Below are 25,504 nucleotides of genomic sequence, written 5' to 3'. Positions count from 1 at the left end.
AGGTGGTGTCTCTTCTCACAGTCCCACTGCCCTGAGAGGGTAAAAACTCTATATATGTTATCAGAATTCCAAATACGGCTTCTTATCCTGGGGATAGACACCAGATGTGTTCGTTTTATTATTCTTCCCTATTCTGTTTGGTATTTATGATTTGATAATTGTTTTAAGGGGAAAGGAAAGCAGGTGCTCAGGGAGGATTATCATATGTACTGCAGGGTCCTTTTCCATTTGGGAAAAGAAACACCACACACAGCCTAGCATACCCAGTAAGCTCCCAGTACTGGGCACTGCTCATGGGGCCTTGAGATGGCTGAGGCCTAGGGGCACAGATGGCTTCTCGCCACAGAAAGCCGCCCATCATCGGCCCTCAGCCTGCCGGCGCCTTCGTCCCGGTGAGCCAGCCGTCAAGTGTGGTACAGTTCGTGAGCTCATGACCCACTGGGACACAGCTGGGGCCTCTTCCTTCTGTCGCCTCAGCCCCACTCCCTCCAGGCCCTGCTGGAGGTGTCTGGCGGCACTGAGTCCTCTCGCCCCGCTCTTTCAGGACGTTCACCACGGAAACGGGACCCAGCAGGCCTTCTACAATGACCCGAATGTCCTGTACATCTCCCTTCACCGCTATGACGACGGGAACTTCTTCCCGGGCAGTGGGGCTCCGGACGAGGTAAGCAGGGGCCGCCTGCTGGTGTGCAGGCCTGTCCGAGGGGCCGAGGCGGGGCTGCTCTGGAGGTGAGAGTGCCGGGACGCACAGCCCCCGCACACACGGAAGCGATGGCTTCACGTTCACATTTGCCCCAAACGATTTCAGGCAGTCGTCAGACTGTATTCCGTCCCGTGTGCACATGCGGGCTTTATTTCATTTATTAGTACAAATGAAAGACTGGACGTGATTTCTGGCTCTAATCTGGGCAGACTAAGAGTAGGCATGGGGCCCTCCTTCCTCCAGGCCCTCGTTACGTGATTGAAACGCCTCCAGGCCACTGCTCTTGTCCGTCCCTCAGGCAGGGCGCTGGTGCTGTCCTGTCCCTGTCCAGGCCCCACGGGAGGCGGGATCGGTAGGCTCAGAGGCTCCTTCGTGACCCCCACTCCCCCAGCAGAGCCTGCCCTCCCTGAACAAAGAGACCCCAACACCCCGGGGAAAAGTGTCATCAGACTCTGGTCTTCTTTCTTGGGAGGAAGTCGGAAGGACAGCCTCCTTCACAGACCCGTCTGGTGGTGCCGTGTTGGCATCCGCAGTGCACGGCTGCCCATCTTCCCACACTGCCGGCGCCTCCCGCAGCTACCCCACGTTCAAGGGGCCGGGAGCCCCGCCTTCTGGGACCGCACTCCGCCGTGGAAATCTGCGAGTCAGAGGCCGTGGGGGCACCGGGAGTCGGGTGCTCTGCTCCGTCTCTGGTTGAGGGCCTGTGATAGGAGTTTCTCTCTTCCACACAGGTGGGCACAGGGCCAGGTGTGGGCTTCAACGTCAACATGGCTTTCACCGGCGGCCTTGACCCCCCCATGGGAGACGCGGAGTACTTGGCGGCCTTCAGGTGAGTGTCCTGGCTTCCTGTCCCACAGGCATTTATAAAGCCATCAGGAGTTCCACTCCCGCATTCCCAGCTCTTGCGCGGTTTTCCTGCCGTTCTGTGGTCTCGCTCTTCCTTCACGCACGTGCTTCCTTCGTGCTGGCCGCCGCAGCTTCCCTCACGGTGCCCGGTGGAGACGGGCTCTGGGGTCTGGTGCTTCTCCCCGTTGGTTCTTCAAGCCAGCAGAGGGGTCTCCGACCTGTCTTCTCACCTCCTGTTGGCCGCGGGCTGTCTTGGACTTCCCCTGCGAAGCAGGAACCCCCTGGGCTTCGATGGTGAGAAAGTGGCTGAGGCCCAGGCCAGGCGTTGGGTGCCGCGCTCAGAAAACGCGGTGTTCATGGAGAGCGGCTGCTCAGCTGAGATTGGCTCATCTCCTGGTTTGCCTTGCGACAAAGCTTTGTGCGAGGCCGAGCGAGAGAAGCCAGCCTTCCTCCCTGATGGCTGCAACCTGAGGCCGCTCCCCGGCCGTCCACCCGCTTTGCGCTGCTTTCCCGCTAGGACAGAGCCGCGGGGTGATCTTCTGTAAGCGCCGTGTTTGCTTGTGTCGTCAAATGGTGATTTCGACTTTGATCTGGGCCAGACTGAAGTAATCCCCGCAACCAAACACGGGCGCTTGGCAACGCAGGCTTCCCCCCTCTTATTTTAAATGGTGGCCCCCGCCGTCTCCCAGGAACGCCGTCTCTGGGGTCCCGGGGCCCCTGGCGAAACGGGTGATGTCCGGTGTCGGAGCTTGACAGGCTCTTGGTCTTTGTTAGACAGCCCTGTCAGTGCGCTAGGAACTGGAGCCCCGTGAGGTTTCCAGTGAATTTTTCTCCCTGCCTCGTTCTCGAGCTCTGTGCTCTTACCCTGCTCGATCTAAACAGAAAGCACATGTGTGCAGGCGTGTGCATGCGTGATGCACATGGCTCTGTGGACGTATGTGCGTGTGTGCGCGTGTCTCTGGATACGTGTGCACACGGCTGCGTGCGTGCAGGCGTGCCCGTGTGTGTCGTGTCTCTGGTGGGTGCGACTCCATCAGGGGACTCGTCTGTAAGTGCTCTGCTGTAGGCGCTGCCCCCTGCTCTGTGGGAAGCCTGCATGGACCCTTCACCGCATCTCCTCGCTCAGCTCCAAACTCAGAATGGTGGGACAGGGCACGTGTTGCCCTGTGCACGGAAGTTCCTTCCCCAGCGGCTCAGCTCCAATTCGAAGAGGTCCGGGTCGTAGGTCAGCCTCTCAAGCAGTGAGGGCGGTCTTTACAGGGCGGAGCCCGTCACCTCCCTAGGTGATTTCTCTGCCCAGATTTTCCTGAGTCACTTTTTCCTCTGATCTCATGGGTTTAATGTTGATGTTTCTTCTTACTCCTGATCAGAGGGAATAGGATTTTGACTCTTGCCTGCCTAATTTAAGGGGGAGGTACTCCCCCAAACAGATAGAACATCTGAAAGTTTGCTCATGTACACGGTGGACTGTCCGCTTCTCGAAATCCGAACCGTGCGGCTCCAGCAGCAGGGTCCTCACTGCTGTCCGTGGGGCGCCCTGCGGCCAGCACCCCTGTATCCTCCCCCCACCTGAGAACTGGCCCTCCTGGAAGGCTGCGTGGAGGGTAAAATGTCTGTACAGCTGCCGTGAGAGGTGGGGCACCCGGGTCAGCTCCGGCGTGGGCGGAGGGTGGCGCTGTGCTGGGACCGGTGTACAGCGCGGGGGAGGGGCTCCGCTTGCACATCGCCGGCTTGCGGCCCGGCTTCCACAGGACCACGTCCCCTGGGTGCTCTGGTCGCGACACAGGGACACCCAGCATCGGGAGGTCGTCCTCCAGCCCCGGGACCTCCCGGCCCCCCCTCCCCAGACCAGCCTTTAAGATGAACCCTTCACTCTGAGTTGCTGTTGACATTCCTTTTTCATCTTCTGCCAAGCGTATGCGATGATACCTTATCAAGCGAACTTTGTAAAGCTTAAATAGCTCTTTTGAAAAGGAAAATTGTTTCAGGGTTGGGGGTTTTTTATTGATTTTAATGTAAAATAGCACTTTGAAGTTTACAATTTACGGTTCCCCGGGCATCGATCGATGGGGGAAGAAGGGTCAGGATCCGCTTTCCCCTTTCTTCTGTGCTTCTCCCCCTTGTGGGGGGGGGGGGGCAGGGGCAATGTGGGCCTCGGGGGCAGCACCTTGTTCCTCAGACCCGTTGCCTGCCACGTTGCATTTCAGGAGATCAAGCCTGAGATGAAGAAGAGATAAGAAAGGTGCCCCTAATGAAATCCAGAAGGCACGGCACTTTCTCCCCGGGCTCAGGCTGAGGAGAAACGGCGACCGTAATTCAAACCAGCGCACCGCCAGACGGGCTTTGAAGTCTGCTGAGCAGAGGCGAGGGCTCTGGGCGGCGGACACCACGATGCGCTCTCAGCCCTCGCCTGCCTGCCGTCTGGGGACGAGCGGGCCCGCCCGTGCAGTCAGGAAATGAAACTGGGATTACGTGTGCTTCTAAATCGTAACTTCCATTTAAATGTGATTTTATAAAGTTTATCAAAGATGTCAGAAAAACTGGGTATTTTGAAGTGGTAACTTTAATCTTTTAACGAATTGAGATTTGCCTTTAAATTGAGCAACTGGGCAGACTCATTTCATGTGCCCCCAACCTTTCAAGCCTGACATAAAGATCGAAGCTCTTTGAACTTTCGTTACTTCCATAAGGTGTTTTGGGGGGGGGGGGGTGCTTTTTTAAAAAAAAAGCAAAAACTTATTTTTTTATTGTCGTGGTGAAATGCACAGAGTGCTTCCTGTCTCGGCCACGTGGGGCGTGCAGTTCGGCGGCGCCCACCACGCTCACAGTGCTGGGTCTGGCCCACAGAGGCTCTGCCTCCGTCCGGGACTCACTGTCGTGAAGACATTGGATGCAAACCCTGGACCTTGTTTCCTGAAGGCAGTTATGTCTCTCGAAGGGCGTCCACATCTTTTGTCCCCTGCGGGGACACTTTACCTGGGACGTTCTTTGGTGATTTAGAAGCAGAGTGCGTACGCTCGCGTCTAGCCGGCCTTCCTGGGGGGTGGCGCGGAGCCGGGGCGGCAGGGCCCCTCAGACGACTGTAGTGCGCACAGGCAAGTGCAGTGACGCGGTGCTGGGGCAGCTGCCCGCGGGGGCAGAGGCTTCCTGGCTGCGTCCTAGAGGAATGCGCCCACGGGAGGAGACCTGCAGGTGAGAACCCGCGGGCATGTGGGGCCACCTCTGGGGACAAGGACCGTGGCCCTGTCTGTCCAGGAGCATGTTGGGGGCTCTGCCAGGTGACCAACATAGCAAGTCTGGATGTCCAACAGCTATGTAGTGGGAGCCCTGAGGGGACTCGGGTGGGGACGGGCCATCTCCTAAATACTTGTTGCTTGGAGTTGAGTTCCCCAGGGGAAGCCAGGGTCCTGCCAAGAACAGGGTAGGAACCCAGGAGAGAACATGTGGATACTGAGGTAGAGACCCAGGTTGGCTTCATAGCCAGAAGAGGGGAGCGGCTGGGAGAGGCCTAGGCTGTGGTACCCCACCCAGCAGAGACCTGCTCCTCGGGCCGGTCGTGGGTCTGTGGGGCATCCATGGCAGGCAGTGCCACCTCTGCGGTTTATTCCTGGAGGTGGGGAGGGGCAGGGAGCTCTAGGAGGTGGGTGGCTGGTGGCCAAGAGTGTAGGCCCTAGACAGGCCTGAGGACAGTGACGGGACAGAGCTGGAGCACGTGGGGGCAGGGCAGCCACCGTGAGCCTGAGCCCGGTGGGGACCACGGTGGCAGAGGGGGAGGGGCCCCATGTTGGCAGGGCGCCAGACGGGAGGGTGTGGAGAAGCCAGCAGAGCCAGGTGCCCCACCTTCTGCAAGTGACAGCCAGACAGGAGCAGCAGGGAGGGGCAGGGGTCAGTACAAGGCGCACTTAGCAGGATGAGAGGAGGGGCGTCCCCACCTCACCAGGGAAAGGTCCGGGTGAGGCAGAGCGCAGACAGCTGGGAAGTGCGGGGCCGGGGGCCGTGGGTGTGCAGCGCGGGGGCAGAGAGGAGACGGGGGACGGCCGAGGGCCCAGCCACAATGCCTGTGGGGCGGCGGGCACCGCTGTCGGGGGGCGGCCAGGACAGAGTGCTTGGCGCCCATTTTTATCGGTGTTCTGACTGCGACTCTCGGCGGTGTTTGAATACTTGGTGGGCCCGGTGACCCCGGTGAAAAGGACAGCTCCCGGTGGCTGTCTCAACACGTGGAGCTCCCAGAGCCCCGAGGCCACAGCTGCGCAGGTGCTCGGAGGCCAGGCCCGCCGTGCAGGCGCAGGCGCAGCCGACCCCGACTCCGGAGCAAGCGCCCCAGCCCCTCCTGGCCCCCGAAGCAAGGGTTTGCACAGCACACAACCAAAGGAGTTTCCGATTATCCGAGTGCTGTGGTGGTTCAAATCGTGTCATCAGCTACCGAGGGCACCAGGCTCCTGTGGAACAGGGTCTGTCCGTTCAGAAGCAGCGGCTGTGTGTCCGTTGGGCGGTCCCACCTCCTGTGAGCTCTGTAGCTGTAGCCTAACCAAAAATGCACGAGAAGGACGATGCAGCGGGCTCTGCCGCGTGAGCTCTCGGTCGCCTCGTGAAAGGAGATGTTTGTGGCCGGTGGTGTGGACCGTGTTTCTGGGGCCCTCGGAGGCCCTGGGCTGCCCCCGCACATTCGCAGTGCTCTCTGGCATGGGTGGGCACAGCCCCTGGAGACAGCGCACGGGGCAGCGCCAGAGGCCTGCGATGACCGTGAGTTTGCTGTGTTTTATGTGGGGCCCAGGTTGGGAGACAAATCAAAAGGTCGTTTCCTTCCAGAAGTTGGAACCAACCGTTGAACTGGTTACTGCATTCAGATTCCCCTGTGGGTTTTGGAGGCGTGTTTGTACACCCTGTGTAATCCGATGGTCTATGGTGGCTTATAAAACCAGTTCTGTCAGCTGTGCCTGCCCCGGCAATGCGCCTGGCACCGTCCCTGCCCAGGAATAGCCCCAGACTGATAGCCAGCATACTTACTTCATGTTCGCAAATTGTGTTCACGCCACCCCTCTGTCGTGCCAGCTCGCACCTGTCCTGGACACACAGCCTTCCTCCGTGCAAGTCCGGGCGTGGCTGGTGAGCTGCAGGGGGGCGGGGAGGGCTGTGTCCGTGACGAGCACACCGGCAGCCAGCCCTGACAAGGCCTCGGGAAGGGAGTGGGCAGCGTCCTGGGGCTGCTCCAGGAGGAGCATGCAGAGAGGGCCCCGGCTCCATCACTCGGACTGGTCTGTCCCTCTGAGCCCCAGCCCCCGCAGCCAGGGCGCACTGAAGGGGCTCAGGGGACACGGTGGAGAGCATGTGCTCCTTTCCTACGGTAAGGGGTGCTCCGGGCACAGACACCGGCCCACCTCTTCTCTGGGAGACATGCCCGTCCTCCTGCCTCTGAGGGGACAGTGGCTGGTCTGCAGCCTTGGGAAGCCCCAGCCCACCCCCTCTGCCCTCAGGCTGCCCTGCAGGAGGTCAGAGATGGTCCCACAGAAGCTCTCACCTTAAAGTGCTGATTTGAGAGAAGGTCTGCTGTAAATATTTAGATCTGTTATCAGAGACTAAGTTGTTTGTTAAAATTTCATTCTAGAAATAAAATGCGAGGCCAGATTCCCATTTTTTTCTTTCTTTTTTTTTTTTTAAAGATTTTATTTATTTATTTATTTATTTATTTATTTATTTATTTATTTATTTGACAGAGAGCACCAGCAGGGGGAGCAGCAGGAAGAGGGAGAGGGAGAAGCAGGCTTCCCACCCAGCAGGGAGCCCGATGTGGGACTTGATCCCAGGACCCTGGGATCATGACCTGAGCGGAAGGCAGACGCCCTATGACTGAGCCACCCAGGCGCCCCCAGATTCCCATTTTCCTTGCAATATCTATGAAGCATGGGGTTCCTGGGTGGGATGATAATGTGGGGATTCTAGAAGGCTGATGGGATCATCAGGAGAGCTGCGTTCAGTCCCCTTCTTGCAGGTGAAGAAGCAGAGTGTGTCGAGGGGAGGTGACAGTTCTCAGGGCTCCACTCGGCGCACAGCTGGCTCTCAGCAGCACTGCAGACCGTCTTAGCTAGCAAGTGACTGAGATCAAAGCCTGGAGGGTTCCACACCGGGAAAACAGAACAAGTGTGTGCGCGTGCGTCAGCAGCTCACACTTGTGCGTGGCTGATGGGCGTGCCCCGCTCACGCGCACGCACAGACACGGGGCTTCACGTTTTGTTTTGATTGGCTTCGCGGCAATGCCACACAGCAAGCAGAGACGCCAGGGACTCTCTCGGTATTAACTTCCTCTAATGATGGTTTTAAAAGGGCTATTTTTTTTTTTTAATTTTGTGGATTAGAAGCGAAATAGCTCCGCAGTGCTTCAGAGCAGAGAACCCACCACAGGCACTTGTTTCAAAACAGCTGCTAAAGCGCTTTGTGAATGAGCCAGTGTCTACACGAGGTGTCTGTGGTTCTCACTGAAGAAAGGTCTTGGCTGTAAGATGCAGGACAAACACATGGCTGAAACAGTTCTTCTGCCGGAAGACAAAGTTTATGTGACAGGAACGTCATTAAAATAATCAAACAACCATCTCTCTGGAATGGCAAAGGCAGTGAAAGGCATTGGCGAGTGTAGACCGGCCCTGCTGGCCGTCGGGAGCCACCGAGGGAAATCGGCCTCCCGTGGTAAGGCGGACCGTGTCTCTGGCCGTGAGGTGAACGCAGGGGACTTGCCCCGGCTTCCGAGGCACTCCCCCGCCCTCCTGCCCACACCCAGGACGTCCTGCACTCCGGCCACCGTGGCCGCCGTGGCAGGACCATTAACCCACGCTCCGGCGCGGGCCCTGAAGCAGACAGTCTGCTTAGAAGACTCTGGTTCGCACTTTGCATTGGCAGAGCCTGAGAACTTTCGTGCAGCATCCCAGGGGACGCAAGGAAACACATTACAGTCCGAGGCAGGCGTCGAGTGCTGAAGAACGTTACCAGAGTCGTCCTGACAGAGTCTGAAGTGGGCCTGGGCCCAATCCCACCACATGTTTTCTAAGATTTAGTGGAACCTACCACGCACATGTGTTCACGTACGGGTGTGGCCACTTTCACACAACAAGAGCAGTGCGAGTCATCTCGGCGGGCCCCGTGGCCCGAAGACAACATTTACTCTCTGGCCATTGGCGGGTCCCTGGTCAGGAGTCACAGGTGGTCCTGCAGCCCCCAGCGGATGTCCCCGGATGCAGACCTGGGCCCCCTGAAGCCACCTGCACAGCCTGTGGCAGACGCAGTCCAGAGGCGGCTGCTTGAACTGGGCACAGCCTCGGAAGGGAGAGGAAAGCCGTGAGAGGCTCGGAAGCCAACCCCGGCCTGTGCCGGCCCAGTGTGAGGTTCCAGAAGTGAGGCTCTCGGCCGGCCGAGCGCCCGTGTGCGAGGTTGGTGCCTGTGTGTACGGCAGACTTTCTCGGTGCCTGACTTGATGAGGGGGACGCCGGAAGCTGCTCCCGCACCGCGGATATGCTTCTCGAAAGGGCTTGCTGGCGGGGTACTTGAGCATCGGGCCGTGCGCGTCCCACGCCTCCTGCAGAGACGGGCAGTGGCCTCCTCACCTTGTGCATAGCGCCCCAGACTGTCCATCCACTCCGAAACTAGAGGGATGTCTCGAGAGGATCGCAGTCCGGAATCATTCTGAGCAGAGAGACGGTTAATTTTGCTTCTGTTGGTCGACGCTGGTGCTTTATGGAGTTGACTTTACAAACATAAAGGGCGAATTTCAGGGCAAATTTTATTTTATACTACCAGGCGTGAGAACCTGTGGAGGCTCTCATGCCAGCCCTGCTGCTCTGTGGCCCCGGTGTTCCCGCTGACCTGGGAGGGAAAGGACCGTGGGCCGGGCATGCGACCATCTCCCCATGCGGGCCTGTGGATACCCGTTTGACGGACTTCTGGGTCCGAGGTGAGCAGTGGGTCGGGAACAGGAAGCAGCCCTTTGATGCCACAGAAACGTGGTCCAACCTGCGGGAGACGTGGAAACACGGACTTCCCGCAGCCGCCAGCAAGTGAGGAGTCCTGCGGAGCTGCCGGCACGTGCATGATGTCGAGCCACCTCCCAGCCCGCTGCAGGCACACAGCCCAGAGGGAGGAGGGAGACTCTGGAAGTCCGTGGTGATGGATTCAGGATCGAATAAAGCGAGTTTAACTGACAAATGAAGTTGTTTAGCTTCTCATCGTAATACGTATGCAGAGCACAGCGCATGTACTTATAGGGTGTGCTGATATGTTCGTGAGTGGTGGTTTCCTGTTAAGAAGTGTGTTTTCTACTTTTCAAGTCGACGGTTTTCCTTGTTTCCCTGGTATCCCTAAGCCACTGAACTTCTCAGTGGGTGTTTATACTTTGAACCTGTCCGTTCTCTTAAATTTGATCACCAGTTGTCCCTTTACAGATCCCAGGTGTCAGATTGGCGCTCGCAGGCATGCGGGTCATTGAGTCACGTGTGGCTGGTGCTGTGGCCTCGGATGGGTGGAAGGAGCACACCAGGGTCCCCTCCGGGCCAGGGCTGCTCGGGGGCTCCCCCACCTTCTCAGACACACAACTCTGGGCCCCTGGTACTGGGGGTGGTCGGTGGCTGTGCCTGTCTTGAATCGGGGCCACATAAAGCGAGCGTAGGGGGGCGCAGAGCTACCCCCGCCTACGGGAACAAGATAGGATGGGCAAGGGACAGGGATGAGGAGTGGGGAGGGCTTTTAGCAGCGTGGGCAGCTGGTGCCATGGGGGTTACAGGTCACCTGCCACGTACCAGTGAGCCGACACAAGAATCCCTGTGCTGTGGCTCCACTGGGCATTCACACTGGGGCTTACCGGTTTGGACATTTAGGATTCAGTGAGATGAGCCACGGTCACACTGGGTTGATCTTCTGAGTGCGAGCCATTAGATCGCAGCTGCCTGTGGAGCCCTCATCGTGCTGACCTTGAGGGGAGACCGAGCAGGCTCTGTCAGTGGCCGTGCACGCTCCGTGTCTGTGTCTCCCGCTGACCCCGTGTCCCCTTCTTGCCTTTGCAGGACTGTGGTCATGCCCATCGCGAACGAGTTTGCCCCAGACGTGGTGCTCGTGTCGTCAGGCTTCGACGCTGTGGAGGGCCACCCCACGCCCCTCGGCGGCTACAACCTCTCGGCCAAATGTAAGTCGGGTTTGCAGATGGCCCGGGAGCACAGTCTGGATTCTGCTGTGTGTGGGGTGAGGTGTGCTCTGTAGTTCAAGCCTCCCCTTTAGTAACAACGGGAGGAAACTCTCCTCATCGTGTGAGCGCGCCTGCTGCCCCAGAGAGCGCAGGGCACACAGCAGGATGGTGTGGACCCAGACACGCAGGGTAGCCCTCGTGGGGGCCGTGCTCCATCCAGCACAGATCTCAGAGCCTCCCTGACCCGGCCAAGGCCCAGTGGCCCACACAGGGACCGGGCAGAGGGCCAGGAGGGAGCAGTGTGCCCAGCACCCCTCCGCACGCAGCCGGACCGCTGCCCGAGCCTCACGGGCTCGCCCCGAGCTCCGCAGTAAAGCAGGCGCAGTGGCGCGGCCAGGCCGGTGAATTGGGGGTTCCCAGTGCACCGAAGCATTAGGCGTGCGCTAACACTGTCCGCAAAACCACATACAAACCATCAGTGAAAGTGACTTTGTTGCGAGAACGTGCTCGTGGTCGTGTGAGCTGTCGGGGAATCCTGCCCACCGTGACGTGATAGTAATAATGAGCACGTTTGAAATAGCGCAAGAGTCACCAAGATGTGACATACGCGGAGTGAGCGGGTGCTGTGGGAGAACGGTGTCCCCAGATGTGCTCGATCCAGGGCGGCCGCCAACCTTCCCTCTGTGAAAGGCGCATTCAGGTGACGCGCGGAACGAGTCGCGCCCGTGATTCCCGCGGCGGCCCCGGGGCCGCGTCGCTGCATCCGTCAGACGGACGAAGCCAAGGCTTCAGGGAGCCCTGGGCCCCATGCGCTGATGGCAGCTGGTGACGGGGACTCTGAGCAGGGTGGTGTGGTTTTGTTTGGCTCTAATCAGCATCAGATGGTTCCGGCCAGGATGGCGATCACCATTACCCGCCAGGCACTTTCTGTGGACGGGAGGGGGTGCAGTGAGGGGGGCGTGCTGTGGTTGTTGGTGAAAGCCAGACCCACCAGACGCGGTGTGTGAGAGTCCGGGAGGGGCCCGCCTGGGGGTGCATGTGCCCACGAATGGACACGCACACGCGTGTGCCCAGCACTGCTGACCAGAACCCCCGGGCCTCCGGTCTCCAGGCTGTGCGGGCACAGCCACGGACACGCACTCATGCTCCCCCCTCTGCAGTCCCAGCGTGCAAGCCAAGGGGCTCCTCCTGGGGTCCCTTCCTTCCCCCAAACGAGATGATTTGTGGCATTATAAAATCAAAGCACCAAAACCATAATTCCTGCTCTCAAACGGATCAAAAAGAGACCCAAACTGAAATTCTTCAGTGAATTTATCACAGTCAGACCTGGCCTCTGTCATGTGTTCCGGAGCGCCAACCCCCAGGGTCTCTGGAATGTGATGTAATGCGTTTCTGGGCGCTTTGATCCCCGGCCAGGCGTCGGCTCCGCGGCCCACCCTCATCCTCCGCTCGCGTCTCCCGTTTCCTCTTGCAGGTTTCGGGCACCTGACGAAGCAGCTGATGGGCTTGGCCGGCGGCCGGATCGTTCTGGCCCTGGAGGGGGGCCACGACCTCACAGCCATCTGCGACGCCTCGGAAGCATGTGTTTCTGCTTTGCTGGGCAACGAGGTAGGAGGACCAAGGGGCCCAGGGCTGCTCTGTCGTGGGCTCAGGGCCCAGACCTGGGGCTGTTGCATCTGTGCTCCCGCTCCGGGTTCATGCTCACCCCACAGTAGGACTGTTACCATTTGACGAGGTTCTCTGGTTAGGAGGTGAGCAAGAGGACTAGCGAGAATCCTTTTCCCTATCAAGGTGGTTCAGGATCCTGTATTTTCGGGTGCTCACCTTTGCATGTGGGTTATGTTGAGAATATTCTAATCTTGCTTCCTTCTCTGTGGACAGTTCTCAGGGAGGTTCTCAGGGAAGTTCTGGGGGCGGTGTCACTGTGCTGGTCTCGCAGGCTGGGGTGTGGAGCCCTAGCTCCCTGCTCTGAACCCATAGGTGATGTCCAGGCTGGGGGCCCTGTGCTGTGTCCCCACTGAGGCCACAGGACAAAATCAGGAAGACGCTGGCTTGCACAGATGAGCTCAGAGGGTCCGGACGGGAGAGGGAGTGAAGGGTTCAAGGGAGAGAGTCCCTGGGAGTGTCACATTCTGGAATGACAGTGGGCCAGGGCCCCTCCCTCCTGGCTGATGCTCCTCAGCCAGGGGGTGCCCAGCTGTGGGTGGACCGGACGTTGGGAGGGGAGGTGGCACCCTCGACAGTATGCTTGGCAGCTTGCTGAGCCTCTGAAGTTTGTGACACAAAACTTACCTGTAGCTTCCACTTTGATTTTCGGAAATATGCTCTTCCTGAAATTCTGAATCCATCCACAGGCCTTTGGATATGGGGTCCCACACCTACCTCCTGACCCCCTCGAAGGAGCATGGGGTGGGTCCCGGCCCCTCTTGTTGCTTGCTGTGGCATCACCACGTGGGTCCCAGAAGCAAGCCAGCTGCTGCTCAGGGGGGCGTGGGCAGGGTGTCTGGACCCCTGGCCTGGCCTGCAGCAGCGAGGTGCCAGGGGCCCACGTGGGGGACGCCTGGAGGCAGCCCACGAGCTCTGCTCCCATGCCGTCCCCTGGGACTCCCAGCGTGTGAGGACGATGTCCAGTAGGGCAGGTTCTCTGGGTATCCAGTGGGGGTGCTGTTGTCCCTGTGCTGGTCACACTCCTGCTGGTCACCACCAAGATTCAAGGGAGCCCGAGTGACAAGGCCCTGAAATGAGTCTGGAGGACACAGCTCAGGAGGACAGGCCACACCAGCCTTGCCGCACTGACCCCATATGGCGTGGGCAGTGCTGGGATACCTGGGCCACTTGTGGGGAGTCCTGATGTCCCGTCCAGAAGAAGGCTGGGAGAGCAGAGTGGCTTGGAGGGTGGGTGCCAGGGAGGCCAAGATGGAGACTTACCCCATGGCTGTCAGGTTACATCCTGGGCTCCAGTCAAGGAGGCCCTGGTAGGGAGGGCACCCCTCCCACTGCACTGAGCCCTTTTGGGACACGCCAAGGCCAGAAGGCCCCAAAGCCCTGGGAAAGGGTGATGCGAGGAGTACCAGCCACTTCCCCCGAGCAGGGCTGCCCCTGCCTGGCCTAGGAAGGCCCCTGTTGAGGCCCTTCTCATGCACCATAGATTGATCAGTGGGGCTCTGTCCCCGCATTATCTCCACCTGGAAGCTTGAGCCCCTGTTAGGGTTCCTCCAGGAAGCACGTCTCTGAGGGTGGGTTCAGGCTCACCCCAAGGCTGCCCTCCTAGACCCCCGTCGGGGACATGCAGCAGACGGCAGGGCCCACAAGGCATTTGAGGAGGCTGTGACGGGAGATGCAAAGCGGGGTTCAAGCAGGCCCTCAAAGGCACATATCAAATTTGACCGCATCCAGCAAGACAGGGTGGGATGATGACGTGTCGGCAGGTCTCCACTGATAGGATGTTGGGCTCTGTCCTCAAGCCATTTGCGGTCTGCATTGTTCCTTTTGACTTGGGTGGGCCAGCAGAGGGCCCGCTGTGGACACAGCAGGATGAGGCATGTGGCCCTCCAGGCGCAGGGTGGACAGAGCTGACAGCATGGTGTTTGGAGACAGATGTGAGGTCTGGACCCAGGTGCTGGTATCAGCCATAGAAGTGCAGGACCGCGGGTGAGCATGGCCTGATTTGGGGTCAGATCCTCGGGGAGCTCTGTGCGTGTCCTGTGTGTGAGCTGGCCCGACAAGGACAGGAAGACCAGGTGGCCCTGGGGAGTGTGGCACCAGGCATGGAGGACGGTGGCGACCGAGTGGGCACAGTCTTCGGGCAGCAGTCGTGGAGGAAACCCTCCACGCGCCTTCTGGGGCAGCGCCCTCGGTGGCTGAGCCCAGGGGCTGGAGGGGGAGAGTCGAGACCCTCAGCACCAGGGTGAGTAGGACGGGCAGCCAGAGTCGCCGGGCCCGGCTCCCCGTGAGGAACTGCTTTGCGTCCACCAGCCCCATGAGCTCCGGAGCTCGTGCTCCCTGCCGCCGCTGGGGCAGGCCGCGGCCAGTGATGGGGGTGTGGCTCTGTTGTCTCCTGACAGCCTTCTGTCAGGCTTGGTGTTGGTTTGCAGCTGAGTCACCAGTAGACCTCAGAGCCCTGTGACGTGTCTCCTTCCTGGTCAGGTGGTTAGCAATGCAGTTGACTCTTCTAGAATAAAATACCAGTCTGCTTTTTAAAGTGTCCACATTTTACCCACTCCTTCTTCACATAAAGCAGTCTTCTCCCCCTTTTTTGTTAGAGTTTAAAGGCAATTGAGTAAATATCCAAACCGTCCTGAAGCTTTTTGATTTTGACAACTAGTTATTTTAAAATAACAATAAAGAGCTTCACTTTCAGCGCATGCCTGCTTTTGCTTCCTGGGTGTTCGCTCTTCCAACAAGAAGCACATCGAAGAGCAGGGAGCACTAGCTTATCAAGGTCTCTTAAAAATCTTTCTAAGGCAGGAAAGCTGGGCCGAGCCGCACTCCTGTGCCCTGAGCCTCTGAGGGCTGCAGCACGGTGTGGCGGACGTTGGCACACGCTCCCAGCGGCCAGCTGTGCACAGCTTGTGCTGCCTGGAGGGAGGTGGTGGAGCGGGAGCTGGGGTGGGGTGGGGGCATCTGAAGGCCTTGCCCCTGAGCCCTTCTATGTGACGGTTTCACCTTTGAGTTGTTTGCAACTGTCGGTGACAGTCGACGATGAAAGGTCATTTCAGTGTGTTGCACAAGTGGTATGTGGACCAAGCAGTGTAGACAGAGGTGCCGGGAGCCCCGTGGGTGGGCACGGAGGCCGGGCTGGCTTGCAGCAGTGAGGGGCCCGGGGCAGGTGTCACCCCTGGAGCAGGGGTTATGTGGGCCGTTTCCTGTGGAATCATGTGCCATTTCAAGGCTGAGTGCCACCTTTCAGCCCAAGTCCAAGCTCAGTGGAGCCTGGGGGGTCGGGTGATACCCGTGTCCAGGAAGGTGTCATCAGGGAATTTGGCCCCTTTGTTACGTCCTTACACTTACAAAAGGAGGTATGACAGCTCCCGGTGGTCACACCGACTTCGCATGAGAGGCGGGGACACAGAGGCGGGGACAGAGATGGGGACAGAGAGACAGACACCACGATGGGGACAGAGACCCTTACAGCTGGCTGTGTGCCCCCTCGCCTGCACACGCTCACACGCCCGCACGCGCACTCACACGCCAGGCTTGGCTCAGGCCAGCGGCGACCAGGTTGGCCGCATGCAGATGCTTGTTGGGGATGCAGCGTCCCAGTGAAGTGCTCCTGGCCTCGTGCTCCTAGGTCCTTACTGACTGACCTTCAGAAAGGCAGGCTCTTGCCAGGGGCCCGAAGTCAGAGGAGCTGTGCCTCCTCCTGCACAGAGCGTCCTCCTCGCCCCGTGCTCATGGTCACGGTGGGATGGAGGACACATGGTGACATGCTGACCCTCCCCGGGCCCCTTTCCAGAATGAGGGTGAGGGTCCAAGTGGTCACAGGCCACCTGGCTCAGTTCCCAGGATGGCAGGTGAGCGGGGTCCCGATAGCAAGAAACACCTGTGTTCACAGGGCTCACATTTTGTGAGAGCTTGTTTTAATCCCTCGTCCTCTTCCAAGAGGCCATCACAGCTGCAAGGATACAGCAAGACAGAAGAGCCGGGGGGGGGGGGGGGCGGCGAGACCAGGAGGGCCGCCTAAGGTCAGTGCAAAGACACAGGAGAGGTTCTCCGCGAGGCTGGAGGGAACCTGAGGGGGCTGTCTCCCCAGCTGCTCTGGGAGCAAGTGACCGTCGGATCTTAGGGAACTCAGCCAGGCCAGGAACAAAGGGATCCTCTGGCTGTGGTCTGGTCTGCCCCACTGCCCAGCTGCTTCCCCGGGAGCCCCTGGCCCAACCAGCTTCCACACACAGCAGCCGCCAAAGCCCCCGGCCCCAGCGGAATGGGGCCAACGCGGGGGGTGGAGGCACACTCACCCGGAAGAAATCGTCCCCCACCCCCGCAGGTGCCATCAGAGCCCACTGAGCTCCCCCCAGCCCTGCTGCTGGGGCCCCGCTGCCCCATTTTGCAGACGAGGACACTGAGGGGGGTGGTGCGAGGGGGAGGGGGCTTGACCTGCCTCACAGGGGTCGTGGGTGAGTGGGAGGCGGTGTGGGCGCACCTGCCTGCTAGCTTCGGAGTCTGAGCCCTTGACATTTTATCAAAGGGAATCGTGACGTTTAGCCCTTTTATGGCTTATGTTTGGTTTTTTAAAACTTGGTTGTATCCTATAAGCATTTGTGTTTTCACCAGAGCTAGGAAGGCAGGCTACTCGCCATCACCAGACGACTACCGAGTGCCGGCTGTACTGTCAGCCTGAGGTCCGTGCCCCGTGCCTGAGTGGGTGGACAGCTGTCCTCCCGGTGCTCCGCACAGCCGAGGAACCACCACTGACTTCTCCAGTCAGCCCCAAAACAGCCGTGGGAGGTGGTGGGCCTGGGAAGTGTCACCCCGGGCCCCGGCCGTGAGCGGCCATGGACATGCTCAGGGACAGCAGGGAGCTGGCAAGGACGCCAGTGGCATGAGGTGGGAGCAGAAGCGTCAGGGAGCGACCAGGCAGTGGCCCAGGAGGTCCCTCCAGAGGCAGAGTGTCGTGACTGCAGCCGAGGGCACAGAGCCCCCTGGCACTTGGTCCATGTGCCCATGCCCCTGGAAGGAGGACGAGGACTGAAATCTGTCCCTGGGGAGCAGCCCTGCTGAGGCCAAGAAGGTTGTGGGGTTTCCCTCGAGAGAAGGGAAAGCACCCACGGGACCACCGGCACTCGGAACAGAGAGGCTGGAGCCGTGGGGAGGCTGGGAATGGCCAGGGCCCGGTGGGCATGGGCAGGTGTGCGTGTGGTGGGTGTGGGGTCACACAGCTGCACGTGGTCCTCCTGTGACGTCTTCTGCGTCCTCTGGAAGGGAGGGGCAGGCGCACCTGCTGGGTGATGGACATGGCCTGGTGCCAGCCAGAGAAAGGCCCCCAGTGGGGACTGGACAGGCGCACCCGAGGGCAGGGCCCTGGCGCTGCCATCACTGACGTTTTCCCAGCCAGCGCGGATACTCCCGACTGTGTAGAGTTCTGTGTATTCTGAAAAGCATGAGCGTTGACCCAAGTTCTGCCAGCGTACTTTAACAACCGTTTTGTCAGGATGCTGTAATCTGTTGATCCTTCTCGCCTGAAGTGTGAGCTCTTCGAAACGGAGCAGAAAAACGATTTCCATACCTAAAAAGACAGCGGGAGCCGCAAACAGGTGTTACCAGACCAAGGGTGATCTGCGTGGGGCAGAGTTTTCTCGTCCTCAGTGTTGGACGGTCTCTGAGTGTTTTCCTGCTCAATTTTGCTAAGGCCAGCTTTTTAAAGACTGAACTTGATAAGCCTAATTTCCAATTTGGTTCTGAAGTCTTACAGACTCAGGCAAGGGTGAACATGGCATGAAGGGCGGCTTTGGGGTCTCCTTTGGGGTCTGTCATGCTCAGGACAGGACTCTGTCTGCAGCTGGCCCATCTGTTCCCCCCCCAGAAGAGCCACCTCCCAAAGGAGGCCCACAGCACAAGTGCAATGCTTTGGCATCAAGTGTCCTCCACTGAGCTCCCTTCCAGACCACAAAGACCCCAAGAGGTCTGGCATGTGAGGGGTGTGGCCACACGCCCAGCAGTGGTGCTGGACGGCCTCTCTTGTCCCTTAGACCCTCTGGGTTCTGCCTCCCATTTCTCTGCTCCCCATGCCTGCACCCCCACTCGGCCCTGCCTGTAGGAGAGTCACTTCTGCCCCCCAGGGATGGACCAGATCACCCCCTCTGCTCTGCACCAGCCTGACCTGCCCTCCCCTCCAGCACTCTGCCCCCTCCCCCTGCCTGGCCACAGCCCGTTGTGCTCCCCAGAGCCGTGGCTTCGCCTTTCCTGCTTCCTCCTGGTCTTTGCTCAAAGGTCACCAGCTCCGTGAGGGCCACCCTGGCCCCACGTGGACATAGCAGCCCACCCACCTGCACCCCATGTCCCAGGACCCCTCTGTGCACTTTTTCATGGCATTTAACACCTTCAGACATTCTTGGGTTTACTCATCCAGAATGGTTTTAGCTTACTGACGGTCTCTCCCCAAGTAGGAAACGCTGTAAGGCCGGGGAGGGGTGTCTGCTTTGTTCACTGACCAACCCCAAGTTTATGGAACAGGAATTTGCACATAGTGGGCTGCCCAGAAGATATATATTAAATGAAAGAATCGAATCCCAACTAGTAAGGGGGTAATATTTTGAGTCATAAAGTTTCTCCCCTTTCCTGGTCCTTTTTTCTTAAGTCGAGGCTAGAAGCGGTCCGTGTTCTCTCTGGCCCTGGAGCAGAGCCCAGGGCGGGTTACTGCGTGACGGTGGAGCGAGCCGACCAGGCACCAGCCTGCGGGACGGTGTCCAGGGGCTCCCACTCTCAGTCGCATTGCAGCCTCGTGCTGACCCCTTCCGCTTCCTCCAGTCGTCACTGAAACCCGCAGAAACCAGCCGGCAACACTGCTCACTCTGCCTTCCTTCTGTCCCTTTACCCCTTTTCTCCTGAGACCCCGGAGACCGCCACGCAGTCTTCCCAGGGGCTGTCCCCTCGGGCTTCTGTGCACACCGCCCCCGGGAGGGTACTTTGCCCCTAGGTTTGTCGTGATCTCTTCCCTGGATTCCATGTAACTGCATGACAGGCAGAGCAGACAAGGTCGCCAGCACGGGGTGAGGACCCTTCTTCCTGTGTGCTCCTCATGCAAGCACACAGTAAGGCCTCCACCTTCCAGAAGCCTACGCCAGGTGCTTGGGACAGAAAGAGCGAGCCCCCATTGCCAGCCCAGCTGCTGCGCCAGTGTGTGGGACAGGCTGAACCCCTGAGGTGGCTCGAGACGGGGGAGATGACTGTGGCAGGGGTGTCGGGGGGAGGGCAACGTAAGACCCTGGAGGGCCAGCCACCCCTGGAGTGTGCGTCCCACTGGGGAGACTGGCCGTGGGGAGCCCCACCCCGGGACTGGGGGGCAGCTGAGCCAGGCATGACTTCTTCGCTCTAATGCACCCCTCTGCTTCAGAGTGATAATTTATGGAATGAGTTACATTTCTAAAACCCTTTTTGTTCTTAAAAGTGGTAAAACTGAACTTCTGACAAGTGCTAGAGCCAGGGTGGGACAGGCAGGATGCAGCGGGCTCTGAAGACCCAGACCCGGTGGGCGGAGCTTCGGGGCCATGAGCAGCCTGGGCTCTGCTCCTCACCGCCCCCAACAGAGGACCTGGCTGAGCAGGCCGCTCTCGGGGATGCCGGTGTCTCCACGAGGGGTCCCAGCTGCTGGGGCACAGAGCCGTCCCGCTGTGGCTCCACCTCTCTGTCCCCCCTGCCTAGGACCCAGTGGGTTGTCGCAGGTTGGCGGCTAGGGTGAGCTCCCCGCACAGGGCCTCGGCAACATTTGGCATCCTGGCATTTGAGCTCTGCCAGTGTGGGAGGCGAACAGCGCTCAGGGTGGGGCAGGTGCATCCGCACCACTGCTGGTGCTGAGCGCCTTCCCAGGTGCCTGTCAGCAGCTTGGGCTTTCTCTTCTAGTGAACTTCGTGGCTTTTGCCCATTTTTCTACTAGACCATATTTTTCCTGTTCATTTTAGAAGGGGAAATTGGATGGATGGGTAGGTGGACGAATGGCAAGATGGGCTGGTGGGTGGATGGACAGACGGATGGATGGGGGGATGGACAGATGGACAGGTGGCCGGAGGGGTGGGTGGGTGGATGGATGGGTGGACGGACGGATGGGTGGATGGTTAGATGGGTGGGTGGTTGGACGGATGGATGGATGGTTGGACGGACGGATAGATGGGTGGGTGGTTGAATGGATGGGTGGGTGGATGGATGGATGGACGGATGAATCGGTAGATAGTTGGACGGATGGGTGGATGACTGGACAGATGGATGGGTGGATGGACGGACTGATGGACAGCGAGGCATGTCCTCTTTTTCTGACCTCTGGAGGACTGAGTGCAGGAGCAGAGTGACCTCTCTCTTGACCGGGAGAGCTCTCCTGGGCCATGGAGATTCGCCCGCCTCAGCTGGATTTCCTCGTTGCACCCGTGCCGTGGCCCCTTTCACTGTGGGCACACATTTGTGCCTTGGTGGCCCCCTTGCCCAGTCCTCCTGGAACTTGTCTAATTAAGGCATTTCGGAGAATCAGCTTTCAGCTACAATATCCTTCCTTTTCCAAAATTTGTTTTTGCCCCTTTTCTGTGTATTTTCTTACCTCTTTCCCCAGGACTGTGCTCTTGATCACTTGGTAAACTGAGCACCTACTTGTTCTGACGTGTCCACATAAGGCTCGGCGTTGGCTGCATCTCACACGCTGATGGGTGGCATCCTCGTTGCTCTTCATTTCTAAGCACTTCCTGATTTCCTACGATTACTTCTTTGACCCATGATCGTATGTTGTTCAGCTTCCAGCCTCAGGGCCTCGTGGTTCTCATTCGTGCGCCGTTTCTAGCTGTGCTGAGCACCGGTGTGGAGGCGTTGCATGCAGGGGGAGCGTGGTCCGCTTGCACAGACGTCCACGCGTGTTTGAGGGAGCGCACGTCCTCCGCCCCATTCGCACACCTTGTCCGTCGCCCAGGCTCGCCCATGGCGCCCTTCACATGTGGTTTTCTCTGCTGACTGCTGTCCGCTCCTTCTAAGGACGACGTGCCACCTCCCTTGGCTCTGGCCATGTTCGCTTCCTGTGTGATAAGCAGTTTTACCAAATGTGCACAAACTTAAGTCAGCACATCCTTCTGATGAATTGAAATTTTCGTCACCACGTAGAGCTATCCTTTACGTCCAGCTACGGTTTTCCATTTACGGGCGTCACACAGGTACCCACCGCCCGCTCTCCGCGGCCTGCCTTCCAGCCTCCCTCCTCTCGCAGACGCTTCCTTCATAAACAGCGCGAGGCTGGATTTCGTGATGAGTTTAATCGCCAGTCCACAGGCTGCCCGTTAAGTGGAGACTCTGATCCTTACAGTGGGTTTGGTTGCACCTTGTTTCTCGTGGCTTTGCTTTTTTCAGACTCATTTCTGCGTCTCATGTGTGCCGCGTTGGCCCACCTTTTCTGCCTTCTCCCCACACGACTGAGGGTCCCCCACACTCCGTCCGTTCCCTCCGCTGGGTGGGAAGATACGTAGCTGGTTGCCGTTTCCCGGCGGCGATCCTTACAGATGTTCACACGTACCCGTGACGTGGTCAGTGCCCTCTTCCGCCGCGTGGCCCCCGGACCCAGGTGGGGTCGCAGACCAAACACAGCATGCCCCCTTTAGACGTGGCTTTACGGAAAAGTTACTTGCTTGCCCGAGGCGCACCTGTGCCGGCCTGTGTCCTGTATGTTTCTTGGCTCCATCGAGCAGCCCCGGCCCCTCCCGGAGTGTGTGTGCAGTCCCTGACCGGCCTCTCCCCCTCTTCCCTCCCTCCTCCCTATTCGCTGACTCGACACCATTACTGTTGTTCCGTGTAGCCCCTGCGTCCGTGGCCTTTCCTGCCCTCATGCTGTGTTCTTTGTCCGTCGTTTCTCCTCGCTTCTCAGACCATCACCCAGGGTCACTGTGCCTTCAGCACGTGCCGTACGTTCCCTGGGAGAGGGACACCGATGTCAACTTATCCTGTTTGTTTGCCTGTATTCAAGTTGTGATTTCACCCTCTTTTTTTTTTTTTAAGTAGGCTCCATGCCTAGCACGGAGCCCAACATGGGGCTTGAACTCACGACCCTGAGATCATGACCTGACCAAGGGTCAGACGCTTAACAGACTGAGCCACCCAGGTGCCCCCTGCCCTCGTTCTTGACTGACGGGACCCACAGTCATGGTCGACAGTCGCCTTCTCTCTGTTACACCCCATCCTGTTGCTCTCTCTGCCCGTCTCCGGTGCTCTGCGCCTTGGCTCTGATGCACCCAGGGTGTGGGCGTCTCGCCTGACTCTTCCTGCCCGGGTCTCGTCCCCCACCCTCCGGGACACAGAGACCCTCCCCCTCTGCCCGCTTACCGTGTACCCAGTGCGTTCAGGGTCATTTCTTCAGCTGTTGCTTCCAGGTTACCGGTGTTCTCCTTAGCAGATAAGCATGTCCAGTTTCTGCTGTTTTCATTTTTAGAAGTTCCAAGCTGCGGCGGCCTCTCAGGCTTCCCTTGGTTGTCGTTTTTGAAATGCTATCAGTTTTCAGCAAAGAACTCTAGTCAGGTACTTTGTAGACTATCCCTCAGTGTATGTTCATCTTATTTTTCCCTTATGATCGGAGTGGGGAGAAGACCCCGGGGGTGGAGTGTCCTCCTTCTGTCCCGGGCAGTGCCCTCGCACTGATGTGACCGCGAGCACTTGCGTACAGCGGTGTTGGCTGCCTTCTCCCCTGTTTCCACGCACCCTCTGGCCAGAGGTCAGGACGCGCAGTCCGCTTAACCCCAAGGGGCCGGATGGGAGGGTCCGCCTCTTGGAGAGGGTGTGTGCACACAAACCGCGTGGCGTTCTGGAGGAGCGTGTGTCTCCTCCCTGTTACGCATTCAGTCACTGGTTTTCGTCAGCACGGACTCCTGGACACTCGCGCTCTGAGCGGCGGTCCAGAACCGTGCCATGTGGCTCCTTCCCGCCCGGCCTCACGTGCGTCCCTCTAGCCGGCCCGTCATCTTCCTGAGCGCTCCCTGCGTCTCATACTGCAGGACGCTCCGGGCTCTTCCGTTTCCCCCACCCCAGCCTCGGAAAAGACCACTTCTCCCAGGAGCCTGGTTCCTTTTACTGGGGGGCGGCGTTGCAGACCTTGCTGGCTTCTCCGGAGCCCAGACCGCACTGGCTGACTTCTGTGTTTTATGATGTTCTTGGTCGGGGACCCGAGAGTCTTGGAGCCGAATGGAAGCACTGGTTAGCAGCCTCACGAGGGGGCCCACGGTTGCCCTGCCGGGCGCCCGGCCCCTCCACTTACAGCGTGTGAGCCAGGCGGATTCTCAGGGAGACTGTGTCCCTTCCTTCTCTGCAGAGCCCAGGCTAAGAACAGACCTCCCCACCAGCTGTCTCTGCGGGCACGTCGTCTGCTTGAGCCTGGCTCATCCTTGGAGGGGCTGTGGTCATTCTCAGCAGCCTGCACAGCCCCCACCCTGTCCCTGGATATGGGACCGCCCTGGGAAGGCTCCAGCTTCCTTCAGGAACCCAGCAGATCTCCCCCGGTTTTGTAGGCTTGTCTAATTAGTTAAAGTTTTTTAAAGTTATCTTTGTGTTTCCACGGTGTCTTTCCACAGCGTGCTTGGTTGCCATGTTGGGGACGCCCCGGCGTGCCCTATGGTTCTCTGATGGACTTGTGCCTCCTTACTATCCTCTGCGGTCTGCACTGAAGGGAACACTGGGAGCGCAGCCCCCCTCAGAGAGACTCCGCTCTCTTTCTTCTTTCTTTTACCGTTTCCCCATTTTGGGAAGAAAACCGTCAACGGGATGTTCAGGCATTCTCATTTGTAAGACTACAGACGTGGAAGTGTTATTTCCGAAAAGCGGTCATTATTTCCCTCCTGCTGTGCGGTGGTGTAGACGGTGTCTCGGTAGGTCCCGAGCAGACATCCGTCCGCAGCAGCCCGCTCCCGGATGCGGCGTCTGCTCACGCGGGAGCTCACGCATACCCCTGACCGTCTCCTGAGAACAATATCTCAAAGAAAATCTACTTCTGTTTACAGGTGTACGGTAAATAGCAAAGCCAAGTTTGGCTTTTTCTTCTTCTCTGTCCACAAATACACTCAAGAAGTCGACTTCAAACGTCCCATTGCAGCACACACAGGGACCGACACCCTTTACATTCACTGTGTATTTATATATTGTTTTCTAGCTTGATCCTCTCCCAGAGAAGGTTTTACAGCAGAGACCCAATGCTAACGCGGTCCGGTCCATGGAGAAAGTCATTGAAATCCACAGTGAGTTGCCTGGGCCACCCGGGGGCGGGGGATGACCCAAGTCACTGAGACGGTCATGTCAGCGGGTCTGCCCTGTGCAGACGCTGGGTTCCCGCCAGCCTCCCTGCTGAGAAACCCCGTGTGTGAGCAAACGCCGAGCCACCGGCCCGGCCCCCCTCACGTTCCCCTCACGCCGAGGCCCCCTCGGCTCCGAGGGTCTGGCTGGGAGCCCACCCCCGGCCCCCGCCCCGTTCCAGGTGCCCGTGCCTTGGGGAGGACTAGGCTCCACTGGCAGCTTCTCCCAGGAGCCAGTCTTATGAGTTGTGAGCTTGGTGCTCCCTGGCTTCTGGCTCCTGGAAGAGGGGCTTTAACGGTGCCAGCGAGGAGTCAGGCTTGAGCCGGGGGAGGCCTGTAACCCTGTCCCCCCACCCCAGGCCAGTACTGGCGCTCCCTGCCGCGCCTCTGCTCCACGGTGGGGCACTCTCTGGTAGAGGCCCAGAAGTGCGAGAATGAGGAAGCCGAGACCGTCACCGCCATGGCCTCGTTGTCCGTGGGCGTGAAGCCCACCGAGAAGAGGTGAGTGTCTCTGCCCCGCCGGCCGGCCCGTCTGCCTGCGGGGCCAGCCTCTGTGGACAACCCGGGCCTCTGCTGTCGTGGGGGGAGGCACGTGGCTTCTCCACGTGGCCCAGCCTCATACACGGCCGGCCAGTGAGGGATGGAGGGATGGAGGACAGGTGTCCCTGCTGGAGATGCAGCCGCCACGGCCACCTCTCTCCAGCGTGACAGGCCGTGGAAACCCTTGACAAGCCTTCAGTCCCGAGCAGGGGCCCCATCACGGCCGCCCTCCAGGGGCGGGGGGTGGGCGGCGGGAGGGCACCGAAGGCGGGCGGCCCGCGGGGAGCACTGCCCTCA

The 25,504-nt window shown here is 59.2% G+C and overlaps 1 protein-coding gene across 6 annotated transcripts in view; it reads left to right on the top strand.

Moving 5' to 3' along the window:
* HDAC4 (histone deacetylase 4) overlaps positions 1-25,504 on the top strand; it is a 301,426-nt gene that overhangs the window by 271,285 nt on the left and 4,637 nt on the right. For all 6 annotated transcript variants that reach the window (XM_044380446.3, XM_044380448.3, XM_048213944.2 and 3 more), the window contains 6 exons: positions 545-664; positions 1,435-1,532; positions 10,594-10,712; positions 12,187-12,320; positions 24,529-24,613; positions 25,027-25,168. In XM_044380446.3, the coding sequence (XP_044236381.2) occupies positions 545-664; positions 1,435-1,532; positions 10,594-10,712; positions 12,187-12,320; positions 24,529-24,613; positions 25,027-25,168 (698 nt within the window). The remainder of the gene's footprint in view (positions 1-544; positions 665-1,434; positions 1,533-10,593; positions 10,713-12,186; positions 12,321-24,528; positions 24,614-25,026; positions 25,169-25,504) is intronic.

This window comes from Ursus arctos, unplaced genomic scaffold (assembly GCF_023065955.2).
Source record: "Ursus arctos isolate Adak ecotype North America unplaced genomic scaffold, UrsArc2.0 scaffold_1, whole genome shotgun sequence".
In the NCBI taxonomy this organism is placed as follows: Eukaryota; Metazoa; Chordata; class Mammalia; order Carnivora; family Ursidae; genus Ursus; species Ursus arctos.
Note: the sequence above shows the minus strand (reverse complement) of the source record. Positions and strands in the feature narration are given on the sequence as shown.